At 35.8% G+C, this 13,345-nt stretch overlaps 1 protein-coding gene across 1 annotated transcript in view; it reads left to right on the top strand.

Annotated features, from left to right (window-relative positions):
• LOC113070458 (androgen receptor-like) overlaps positions 1–13,305 on the top strand; it is a gene marked incomplete at its 3' end in the record, with an annotated part of 30,721 nt that extends 17,416 nt beyond the window's left edge. Inside the window, 4 exon segments of the mRNA XM_026243743.1 lie at positions 8,707–8,985; positions 12,316–12,422; positions 12,424–12,461; positions 13,124–13,305. Coding sequence (XP_026099528.1) covers positions 8,707–8,985; positions 12,316–12,422; positions 12,424–12,461; positions 13,124–13,305 — 606 coding nt within the window.
• Between the last annotated feature and the right edge of the window lie 40 nt (positions 13,306–13,345).

Here is a 13,345-nt window from a genome sequence, read left to right as displayed (position 1 = left end):
TTGTAAAAATATTTTTTTAGAATATTGACCCACTGTCCCATTACTCTGAGCAAGATAAACTGTGTGTTTGTTTGTGTGGGGTGAGACAGGAAACGATGTGTATTGGTATAGCTCTTAGAGTCAGAGAAGGATCAGAGTATTGCTGATTTTTAATGGGACATGGTGTCTTAGAGACAGACCGAGCAACGGAGCACAGGTAATCTCTCTACCCAAGGCCCCTCAGATCAACTGCTTTAGTCTTAATCTTACTGAATATTCTTTTAGTCTAAGAGGGGGAAAGAGTTAAGAGGTTAAGGGATATGTAAAAAGCAGAACAGAGAAAGAAAAAGAAAGGAAAATAAAGAGACAAAATAGAATAAGGGTAGAGGCAGCCTATCATTCTGGTAAAAATAATCGAACGTACCTGCCTGACTACTTACACTTATCTATCTGGTAACACTTTAGTTTAGGGATCAATTCTCACTATTAACTAGATGCTTGTTAGAATGCATATTATTAGCATATTAGCTGTTATGCTAAAAGTTAGAAAACCCATATTAATGCCTTATTGTACATGACCATATTTTAGATCCTTTAATCCTACCTTGAACCTAAACTTAATAACCATCTTACTAACTACTGCTAACTAATAAGCAGCAAAATAGGAGACATAGTTAATAGTTAACAGAAAGAATTGTTCCCTAAACTAAAGTGTGACCATTTATTAGTCACTATCATTCATTCATTCATTACATTTACATTTAGTCATTTAGCAGATGCTTTTATCCAACACAACTTAGAAATGAGGACAATGGAAGCAATCAAAATCAATATGCAAATTAATTAATTCATTAATTCATTAATTCATTCAATTTCAAATGCAAAAACTGCCTCTGAATTGCAAATTAATAAATTTATATTGTGTTGGTTTATCAGAGTTGTGTATGTTGCAGAGTGCACATTTTTGGTACAAAAATGGATGGATCTTTTCTAACACTAATCAGGCTTATTGTTTTGCATTTTAGGCTCACTTTAGGCTCAGCTCACAAAGTATGTGCTTTCTGAAAATGTAATTGTGCATGTGTCATTTTTTTCCCACATATATACTGTATACAGCTGCAATCAAAATTATTCAAATTATTCAACCCACTTGACCTGAAAGACATTTTACTGCGGAGAACATCACATTTTATGAGATCTCTGTTGACATTTTTGCTACTCAACTTCAGCACATGCATAGGCTAGCTGTGTAACTGTGTAGTATGTGTAACAGCTCAAGTTCTGTTTGTAACAGAGTTTCTAAAAGCTTAATTGTGTTTTGAGACTTTTATTCCCCACCATGCAAATAAGCAATGTTGAATAGGGGTTGAATAATTATGACATAGCAGTATTATTAAAAAATCTTATAACTCAAAAATATTACATTATATATTGACAACATAATTTTTAATATGCCAGTGAACTGTTATAGATACAATTTTTATTTTATCCTGGATCTTCAGAAAAGCTTGTATTTGTAAAGTACTTCAGTCTCTGAGGGGTTGAGTAATTTTGATTGCAACTGTATATATATACATATAATATATATATGTATATATGTATATATATATGGTTTATTTCGACTGTGAGAGAGTGTCAGCCATGTCAAAAATGCAAATAACTTAAGTAATTTGTGGATTCATGCTTACTGGAGATGCGAACCATTTCAAACGATTCAGTCCTACTTGGTGAACTGGTTCAACCGGTTCACTAAGAAGAACCGGTTCAAATGAATGATTCGTTTACGAACTGGACATCACTAGTCATCACTAGCACAAAGGGATATTGATATGTAGTATATTAAATCTGTGCGTTAGTTTAATGAGCCTTGTCTTTGAACAGTTTTAAACCTCAGTTACTGTGCGCTCTTGAAGAGAGTCTCATAGTTTTGACTGTAGTAACCGAATGCAACACGCAGTTCGATTGCTGAAAGGAGGATGACAGAGAGCCGCAGCAGAAAGAAGAGTTTGGGTGTACTTGAATTTAATGACTTCAGTATTAATCTGTACCTCACACTGAACTATTTAACAATTTTAGAATACTTGAAATATGTGCACAGAAATGATCTGGTGCTTTATGTTTTTGTGCCTTTCGTGGGGCTCAACAATAACACAGAATAGTACACGCAATATCGAATTTGGATTTGTCTCGTCTGACCAATACCCGATTCACAGATAATGCCAGTATCGGAGCTGATACTGATCCTGACGATTGGAATGATGCATCCCTACCTAATAATAAGAAAGTAACAGGCCTACATTAATTGGAATTGCCAAATACTCTTAATATTGCTTATATTTGATTCTTTTGACAATGTATCTGGCTTTTGTTGATACATGATGTGACGCAACTTAGCACTGAAAGGTTATCGAAAGACCCCCCCCCCCCATACGTGGGCACTGTGGGCCTGTCTGCTATGCCACTGGCAAAACCCACAATACCGCGATCAAATTCAGGTCTCTTCTAATTCCTAGACTGTGAATGATAAATAATGTGAGTGGCGTCACTGCGATTTCACTGAGAAGCTGCAGCTGTGGTGGAAATGATTTTGGTGGCGGCCCGCCATGGCAGAACGAATGTAGCGGAAACACTGTTTTAGCAATGGTAGCCCAATGTGCACATTTTGTGTGTGTGTGAGTAATAAAAATGTGTGGTTTCAGATAATGCAGAAAAAGATAAATGTGTCTGGTTTTAAGTAGACAACTGAGACAGTTCTCAGATATTGAGAACACCCTCACCCACGCCCCCTGGCTCTGAACTGTGGCCTATTCATTACTTCTTCTTTTTTTTTGATGTATTAATGTTTGCCTCATAATCTAATGTCCCTTCAGAATTATAAAAAAAAACTTCACTTAAGATCCACTGAGAGTTTGGAGTTTGGAGACAGTTTAACTCAAGGCTTTGGTTTGTAGGTGAAGGTATGTTTAGACGGAAGGTACAGCTCCTTCTCTAGGTGCCTGCATTATGTGGAGGTATCTTTAAATGTATAGAATGGTAGTAGGTGGGTTTTGTGGAGGTATTGTGCCATAAAAAACTTCAGCTGTTTGGTGCTTCAGTTTATATTGGCAGAGATAGTAAAACAGCTGTTTATTTATTTATTGGTTGATTAATTGCATGGTTGTAGCTGGTTTGTATAATGGAAATTTCAACATATCTGCATATGAAAAATAGAGCTGTTAATTATTTTTTTTTATTGATAATGTTATTCAGCAAGACTGAATTACATTTATTTATGTGATAGTTAATACACTCGCAGCATTACAAAATAATTCAATGAATGCTGCACTTTTTAACTTTCTGTTGATCAAATATCCAGAAAAAAATTAATAAAAAAAATATGTTTCCACAAAAATATTAACCGCCTCAACTCTTTTCATCCTTGATAATAATAATAAGTTTCTTGAGCAGCAAATCAGCATATCCACCTAATTTTCAAAGAAAGAATAAGCCATTTTCTGTGAATGTGTGAGACTTCCAGTTCATTAGCTGCTGTAGGGAAATGGCAAGAAGAAAACAAAGTGTAGTAATCATTAATTTGTTTGCACTTCAGACCAGAGTTCATAATTAGTATAATGCGTTAAAATAATAAGACACACCAGTTTGCAATATTAAGCAACAAAACAAGCTGTTTTGTATGGCTAAAAATAACTGCAAGTGAATGAAACCTGGAAGCCATATATATACATTTTACAAATGGCCACGCCTGCTTCTACTGGACAAATAAGGTGGATTAGAATGATTTTTTTGAAGGATCATGTGACACTGAAGACTGGAGTAATGGTTTGGCATAACAGGAATAAATAACATTTGAAAATATTTTCAAATACGAAAACTGTCCTTTTAAATTGAAGTAGTATTTCACAGTATTACAGTTTTACTGTATTTTAAATCCAACCTTGGAGAGTATAAGTGATGATAAACAGGGCAACTTTTTCATCAATGCAGCAGGGCATTGTTGCCAAGCGATGTTGCTTGGGCGCTTTCCCACTGAGACAGGGCAACTCTCTGTCTGGATACTTTAGATCAGTTGTGGGCCCTGTGTCTCGCCTGGTTGCCCTTTGATGGAAACATTGTTCAGAATTTGCCCTGGGTATCTCGTATACGTACAGTATACTCTATGTGTGTCTTCATGAAGGCATAAGGCAAAGCATATTTACAGCTCATTTTATTATTTTTGTTTTAAACGCACCAACAACAACAGATGCTTTGATGAAAATCAAATCCCACTTCTTTTTTTACATCCTATCTGGTTTTGATTTTACATTTTACATTAATAAAATGTTCTCCATTTAGGATAAAAAAAATTTTAAAATGTTTTTTTTCTATTTTATTTTATTTTTTTAAGCACATCGTTTTCTTTTAGCGGTAGTGCTGTGGGTAAACATATTTAAAAGGGGGACACACTGTTTCTGCCAGTCTCATGTTACAGTAATCTTTTGTACCTAGAGTAGTATTGCATCGTTCATATCTCTGAAGAGTCTTTAGTTTTATTAGATTTATAAAAGACATATATAGGCTACAGCTTTTATGCTTCATGCTCAAACAGTTGAGCGGGTAATCTTTCACTCACAGCCAAAAACATATTACTTATTAAACAAAACAACAAATCCTTCTTTACCAATGACTTCTATAACCTGAATGAAGTGCTGGGAAGTGTTCAATCAAGGAATTTTGCCCTTTATGATGTCATACAGGGACATACTTGAGAGAGAGAGTTAAAAAAACTGTCAGAAACGAACCCTGAAGATGTGTATTTGGCACAGAAATACTGTCATACGTCCAACTTTTTTTTTCATGTTTAGCATGAGAATCCAACCCTTTAACAATGTAAATAACTCAGAATGCATGAAATAGCATTAGACATCCCCTTTAATTACATGAGTTTTAAGAAAATTGATGGGTAGTAACAGTGAAAATGTCCTTTTTAAATGATTTTATAGCTTTGGCTAAAAACTACTGGTGTTTATCATAATTTGTCAGTCTCTAACAGTCAAGTCTCTTTTCTCATTTAATTTTTGCTCACTCCTCCTAACAGAACAGAGTATCATATTTCAGGTCCACTTACATCTCAGACTCAGCTTTGTAACAGATGGCCTCACATTCATCTTCCTTGTGCATGTCTCACACAGTGCAAAGTAATGCAGTCTCTTTAGGATGCTTGACTCTTGCACCCTGACTGACATCAGCTCTTGGGATGAGCCTAGCAGATTTTTCTGAAATCTTTTCCATTTATAGATGGATTGTTGATCATCTTTCAGTGTGGATGTGACAGTGATGTGATGGACTACAAAATGCTTAAAAATGGCCACAAAACACTTTCCAAGGCTCACAACTTCTAAGACCAAACCAGGCCACGTTCCTGTTGTTTATATAAGTCTTCCTAGTCTTTCTTAATGTTTTGTTCATCTAATTTCAGGTATTTAATGCAACAACAAAGGAAGTCTAAAATGCATTTCTGCTCGTTTAATCAGTATATAATGTGATTTTTCATTTTTAACAAGTTGTATATCCCCTTTATCTTTAATACTTTCAACAGTATAATCACATCACATTTGAATAAATAAGAATGCAAACACAATAAGATGCATGACTACAAAAATCAATATAGCAAACACAAACAAAAAACTCACTAGCTATTTAGTTTGTTTCGGGGGTTTATTCAGCTTTCTTTTTCATTTTGTTTTTGTGTAAATGTTTAGTTGTGGAACTCAAACCTAAATTGTCCTAAAAGCCTAAAAGCATTTCACCTTTTGGACTCAAATAACACTGTGGATCAATATACAACTAAATGCATCCTATCTGTTTCTTGCTTATTCATGCTGTAACGCTAGCAATATTCTTTATCTCAACTTTTCTCTTCTTTGTGGTCGTGTTTGTTGTAATTGTCTTCCTTAGTTAACAGCTCAGAAATAATGAGGCTCTGGTGTAATGCAATCAGCTCAAAAAAAAAACAAACAAAAAACAACCCATATACTTTTTCTTTGTTTTCTTTACAAAATACTATAATTATGCAAATATGATCACACCTACTCAGAAATTGTGATAACCATATAGAGCAATCACACATTTAAATATGACAGAAGGGATCACGTACAGTCAAAAATACACCCCAACAGAGCAATCAGGTATTGCATTATCCTGTAGGTCCCTGATGTATCACTTGTGGGGTTTATTTTGTGATTTTAGTTGCAATGCAACACGTCTTTGTCTGTTTGAAGCTCTCTCTGACAGGTTTTCTTCTAATCTGGGTTTTCCTGAACATTTTGCCTTGAAGGGTTTTATGCTCACTAAAATCTAGCCTTCTCATTTTGAGCCATTTTGATTCAGAAACACATTTAGAGTTTTTCCAAAAAAAAAAAAAAAAAAAAGGAATGTCTCAAACAAGTATGAAATGTCTTGTTATTTTCTTTAAGGACCTCTAAATATGATTTTTTTTTGTTCTTTTTTTTTTGACAGACAAACAACATACTACACATTAAAGAATTACCACATTAAAGAGTGGCACTTTTTTTCCTTTTGAAAATCGACAAATTCAAAGCAGACAAAATGTTTTTTTTATTTTTTATTTAAGTATTTCTTGTATAATAACATTTCTTCACAAATAAGGATTACAAAAAATCTGATTGTTTATTAGTTGATTTGGCAGTATGTACATAATCTCAAATGGTCTCTCAGTTCATGCCTACGTTGTTTAAAACGCTTTTGAGACTGAGAACTTATAGCATCCAAAAAGTCCCAAAACTGTTTTTCTGCCAGTGAGAGGCATAAGTTTATATGCACATATCTGTCATCATGGCTCAAAGTTCACATCATTCAAAACTTTTCACAGATTCGAAGTGGAACCCAGAATTCCAAAACTCTGAAACAAAACGTTTTCTTTCATGTAACAGTAAACTGTTACACTATATATAAGTAAACACTTACCTATGGCATCCACTACTGAGTGCTGGCTTCCTCACTCATCTGTGAAGTTTTAACACATTCATCTCGTTCCTCCAGTTCCTTCTTAAGTCTGAGAAGATTTTCTCAGCAGCACCATTCATCCAATTACACACCTTCAGAGAAACTCAATTGGATGACTTCACACGTGTTTTCAAAGTTTTGAGTTTCAGAAATGCCCAATTGAGTAAGTTCACTTTAGAGATAACCTGATGATGCATCTTCTCTCATGGGTGGACTTTATCTTCTGAGGAGTACTGGATATGGACGTATGCTAATCTAAACTGGCATCTGAAGACATTGCAGTGCAAAGCTGGTTTGCACAATTGGTGTTTATTTGCCACAGTCTATGCACTGAATGTTAACATTACAGAATATACAGAATTATAAGTCTTCCTTTTAATTTGAAGTCTGTCTAGAGCCTGTTTGAAGCTGAAGCTCTACTCCTCTCTACACTGGAGTGAATTTCTACTCCATGCTGAAGACATATCAGCAAAATTAGCAAATGTTGTTGCAAGAGACTATTGGTGTTTACAAGAGAATGTGGGGTTTTGCTGCAGCAATTTTTGCTGTATTTGCCATCTACATTACATTTTTGCTTGTATTTTGCATGAGTGGCAGGTTTATGTCTTTTGAAGAGAATCTCAGTGGTGGTGTCTTTGGCACCTTGCCACAAGTTTACCGCAAACCCATAGGCTTTTGGTAAACCACCTCAGGATAAAGTTATTATTTCACTCTCTCCCCTTCTCTGTCTCTTTACCACACTTCATTTTAGACCACAAGCAGAGAGGCTCTGGTCTCTCGTCAGCAAAATTGGAGCCTCCTTTTTATGGTGATCTCAGAGGGCTGAATCATTATCATGTTGAGTTTGTCCTGTTAGCCAGCAACGAAGTGCTTTTAGGCATTTAAATAAGCTGCCCTCAATTTTTTTTTCTTAATAGAACTTGTTTTTTACATTTTGGATTGGCATTAGTAATGCGCCATTAAAGTCTGCGAGTTGTAAATCATCTCAACCGAAAGTTTTTCATTTCTCACCCTATCTCTGCCCAATGAATAATGAGCATCTCTGATTTATAATTCAGAGTGGAAACTGTGAATGCTGGGCATCATAACAAAACTGCAGGCACTTACTGGGGCAGGAGTGAAACTGTTGCTACTGTCGTAACTACTTAAAGCACACATGCACATTCGCATGCATATTTATATCTTCATTTAATTCCTTTTATTAGCAGCAGCCTCAGAATACAGATGTCTTTACTCCGTTGTGTATAGTAAACAGCCTTTTCTGGTGAAAGAATAGAATGCACATCCGCACAATTATGGAAACGTAGTTTTTTTGCATTGTTGAATGACTGTAGTTCTGCTCCACATTACTGAAATATATCAATGCAATTACGCTAATCCTGTCAGGTCCTTTTGTTGTAGTGAAAATCATGTTGTCTCAGGTGTGTTTTGTGGCCAGTAATCTTTCTTTGTGCTGACTGGCAGGAGATAATGTGGCGGAGAGACTAGCCGTCGCAGTGCAGGTTTTATCTTCTGTTGTATAATAGAGATATTCAAGAGCAGAAATAAGATCATGCCAACCTCATTATTTAGAGACCACCTGCTTCACTGCCTCCAAAATAATATGTACTGAATAAAATAAAGAAGTGTTCGAGATTAATAATGTGTTTTTGTGCAGGTTGAATTAACAAAGGCAGTACTCCCACCCTGTTTATTACCGTATATTGCTTTTGTTCTGTGCCGCAGCCCGCAAACTGAGGAAGATCGGACAGATGAAAGGTCCAGAGGAGGTTGGCCCTGTTCAGGGCCCATCAGAGACAATCCAGTGCCTGTCGCCCAAGCCCAGCCTGACGTTCCACTCACAGTTGATCTTCCTGAATATCCTGGAGTCCATTGAGCCCGAGGTGGTGAACGCGGGCCATGATCATGCTCAGCCTGACTCGGCAGTTGCTCTCCTCACCAGCCTTAATGAGTTGGGAGAGAGGCAACTTGTCAAGGTAGTGAAATGGGCCAAAGGACTTCCAGGTAATTTAAGCATGTCACATTTACATTTCAGTTTTGCTTTTTATAAAGGGGTCACAACCTTGATGCTCATGTTTTGTTTTTTTGCATCTATTAATAATAAATAAATAAATTACACAAACATAAATTGTATAGAAATTTGATTAAACCTCTATGCTGAACATGTTTTTACATTTTTGGATCAAAATGTATTTTTTTTTTTTTTATGATTATTTATTTATTTTCCAAGGTTGAACAAGGTCCACAATTGTGACCACAAATAACTATGTACAAGACCAGGGTTTGCTTGTACAAAAAAAAAAAAAAGTTAAGTTAAGTTAAGGGGTGGAATAACAACAACAACCCAGCTCCAGGATTTCCATTGCTCCTCCTTGATAGCGCTCAGAAGTTATCCATACGGATGGCCTATTGAGTTATTATCAGAGATAGCTTTGTAACAAATTCACTCCAGGCCCTAAGTGTTTTTGGTTTGGCTTTGTTAATTCTCGCTGTAGTAAGTTCTAATAGTGCAATGTATTTAATTTCTATGAGCCACAATTTACCTGCTGGGATTGTAGGCTCATGCCAAATCTTAAAGATTATCTTTTTGGCTGAAGTTAGAGCAGTGTGAAGAATCCTACGCTGGCTAACAGTAAGATCAAGATCTGCATCATCATTCAACAAACAGAGACTGGGGTGCTTAAGGATTACCTTATCACAGATCAAAATGTATTTTGATATATTTTGATGGAAAATAATTAAAACGGTCAAGATATATTAAAAACAACAAAAAAAGCCTCATTCAAAATTTGTTTTGAAAGAATAATTTGAATTCAGTTGAATTCAGAAACTCTAGAAGGCTCAGTCCAATAAGTCTAACTCAATCTGACCTAATGACATCATCACATGGCACAGCTGACCCTAACGAAAGGAAAATATATTTACCAATATATTTCTTAATATATAATGTGATATATTGTAATATATTATTTTCCCTTTTTATTTCTAATATTTTATATATTTGAATACATTTAATAATATATTGATGACACCTATATTATATAATATATTGGAAAATATACAAATGATTGCCGCTTTCAATATATTGCAATATATTGGAAAAAAATTAATATATATAAGAATATATGCCTAATATATTACATGATATTTTCCAATATACTGCAATATATTTTTGTTTCATAAGGGGACTGGTTTCTCTCCTGTATTGGTATCCAATGAGCTCGCTGCTCAGCATTCAAATATATGACTAGGGATTACTGTAGCAGTTACAGCTTGCTTCAGAAACCCTTCAACTTCCCCAGTTCCACCTGTATAGATCTGCTATGAGGTGATTCATGTATGCTACAGTATATGGGGTTTATTTCATGTATGTCATATTTGCAGCAGCAATATTTCTTACATGCTCACAGCAGCATGTTGTGGATGTATTGGCAGTAGCAAGTCTCTGTACTTGCTCTGCAGCAGCAGCAGAAGCGTAGCAGATCTCTTCCGCCAAGACCAAATACATTAAGATTGTTATGTACATAACCATGCCAGTCCCTCAGAGAATTGTCATGACAGAAATTAATGTATTATTTATTTGAAAACAACAACAACAGCAACAACAATGCCACTTTAGTGCTTATTTTTTTAAAAGCTTTTCTTTCACCAAATCAGAATTATACAACGGCGTTTTAGTGGCATTTTGAAAATAAAAATCGAAGTTGAAATATTCTGAGAATAAAGTCGAAATATTACGAGAATAACAATTTTTTAACTTAACATCAGCTCACACACAATCTACATTCCTGGGGGGGGGGGGGTGGCGGCGCTGTAGCTCATAAATATATGTGGGATTATTAGCAGAAATCATACCATGTGTCATACTCGCGGAGACTGTATGCTTGGAAATAATATTTCATATCTTCCATTGCTTTCGTTATTTGAAGAGCACCAGACACCCGATAGCAATAAGATTCGTGCTTTTGATAGACCTACTTTTAATGTCTCAGCTTTCAAAATCAGTTTTAGAGCTCTTTAATTATTAAATCACTGTATTTATATGAAACAATTGATTTGAGTTAAACTTTTTTCGTTGTCAAAATTCAAAATATGTGAAAATGTATTCTCGTAATATTTAGACTTTAACCTCATAATATTTCGACTTTATTCTCAAAACATTTCGACTTTATTCTTGTAATATTTAGACTTTATTCTCATAGTATTACAACTTTATTCTCGAAACATTTCGTCTTTATTCTCATAATATTGCAGCTCCTCATGACTTTGTAAAGATTAGCGAGTCTATATATATTGACATTTTAATTACAAGACAAGGTTAGTAAAATGTCATGTGATATGACCAAACACTTGATATATTTAATCTGTCAATAGTTAGTTTAATGATATTTGCCAAAATAAAAAAATATATAAAAAAACATTTTACCTTCAGCAATAGAATTAGTATATTGACATGTATTCATATGACAAAGAAAATATTAGTTTTTACCCAATCCCCCCAAAACGGCCATGATTGACACAATAGTATAATAACCAGATATAGATCAGATCCTGTCTGGTGATTCAAGTCAGGAATAACATTCAGTGGAAATTGATTTGGTTATTTTTTTTATCGTCCAGTGATTTTAATTATGGTTTGTATTATATAATTCAGAGGCTTGGACATTGGTTGTGCTGTAATCTCATTCACTCTAGTATCCGGCTTTTGGATAAAATGGCTTATTTGAAAAGCAAAAGGCAGACTGTCAGTCATATGTAAAATGCGAGCGGTTGGCACTCCAAACCATCAATTCTGAGAGAAAAACACCAGGATGGGAGATAGAAGCGAATGGGTGTGGCTTGGCAAAGAACCGCTTTTTGAAGCTCAGTGTGACAGTGTATGATCGGTTGATTGAATCAGCTTGATGTGATTGGTTGCAGTTCTCCAATTTCCTGTTATTGATAGCATTAATAAAACTCTGAGGCCTGGCATTTTAATCTGCACTGAATCCAATGATAAATGTGTTATGAGGGAAGTGAGATCAAGTTTATCCCAGAACGTTCAGCTTGTTTCCCCTTTGTTCCCTGAAAGTGGTGCATATGCTGCCTGGTCTTCTACAAACTGTTTATTTGGTTCAAATCAATGTACTGAAAATCCTCGGTTTAGATTGACATGCATACTTTTTTCTGAAAGTAACATCAGGTGAAGTGTGATTCATGGCATGAGATGGTGGAACTGAAATAGTTGAAAATGCAGTTGGTCTCAAAAAATATTACCCAAGCAGCAGACAAACTGTAAGTTATTGGCAGCAAACACAAACCACAAATATCTCTCCCATCTCTCCTGTCTCTCAGGTTTCCGTAACCTGCATGTAGATGATCAGATGACAGTCATTCAACACACCTGGATGGGAGTGATGGTCTTTGCACTGGGTTGGAGGTCCTACAAGAACGCCAACGCGCGGAATGCTGTACTTTGCACCAGACCTGGTCTTCAATGAGTCAGTCTCATTCAATTTCACATCCGCTCTGCTCTTATTTGCCTGTTTTCTTTGTGTCCGACACCCATCTGTGTTCTGCATTGTTGCCTTCTCTCTCCCATTCCATTTTCTTCTGTCCATTTGTTTGTCTCGTATATGTTCAAATCCATCTTTCCTCTCACTCATTTTCTTTCATTTCTCCTCGGCGGCCCTTCTCTACCCCCATTCCTCCTCTCTATCTTCCCCTGTCTCTCTCTTTCTTTCCTGGGCAGCTACATATCTTGTACTTCATGCACACAATAGAGTCCCGTCGTGGATTCTTCCAAGATTCATTTATAATTTATTGCTGGCTTATTATGGTGTGGAGGATCTTTGTCACAAACACAATCCCAGGAGAGATTGGATTTTCGGGGGTTCACATGCTCTCAATGGCCTTTTTCAACATTCTGAAATAGAAAACTTCCTAAATGCATTTTGGCCAATCCCATACCACTGCTGATGACAGAACTTGTGTATTACAGTTCGTTTAGTGAGAGATTTGGGAATCATTAGATGATTACTCAGTAGTCAGTATGTATGGTAATTAGCAAGAAGAAAGTTGTACAAGCTGTTCGTTATTTTCAGATGTTTCTTGTTCGATTCTTTCTCTGTGTATATCAATTAATTTGTCCCTCATCTGTCAGTCATAGGATGCATATCTCCAGTATGTACGAGCACTGTGTTCAGATGAAGCACCTCTCGCAGGAGTTTGTGCTGCTGCAGGTCACGCAGGAAGAGTTCCTGTGCATGAAGGCCCTCCTCCTTTTCAGCATCAGTGAGTCTACTGCTGTTTGTGTGTTGTGTGTGTGTGTTCAGAATATTGTTCGTATGGATACTAAAATAAACCAAATTAAATACAACTAATA

Source organism: Carassius auratus, unplaced genomic scaffold, assembly GCF_003368295.1.
Source record: "Carassius auratus strain Wakin unplaced genomic scaffold, ASM336829v1 scaf_tig00004331, whole genome shotgun sequence".
Classification (NCBI taxonomy): domain Eukaryota; kingdom Metazoa; phylum Chordata; class Actinopteri; order Cypriniformes; family Cyprinidae; genus Carassius; species Carassius auratus.
This window is presented reverse-complemented; position numbering and strand designations above follow the sequence as displayed.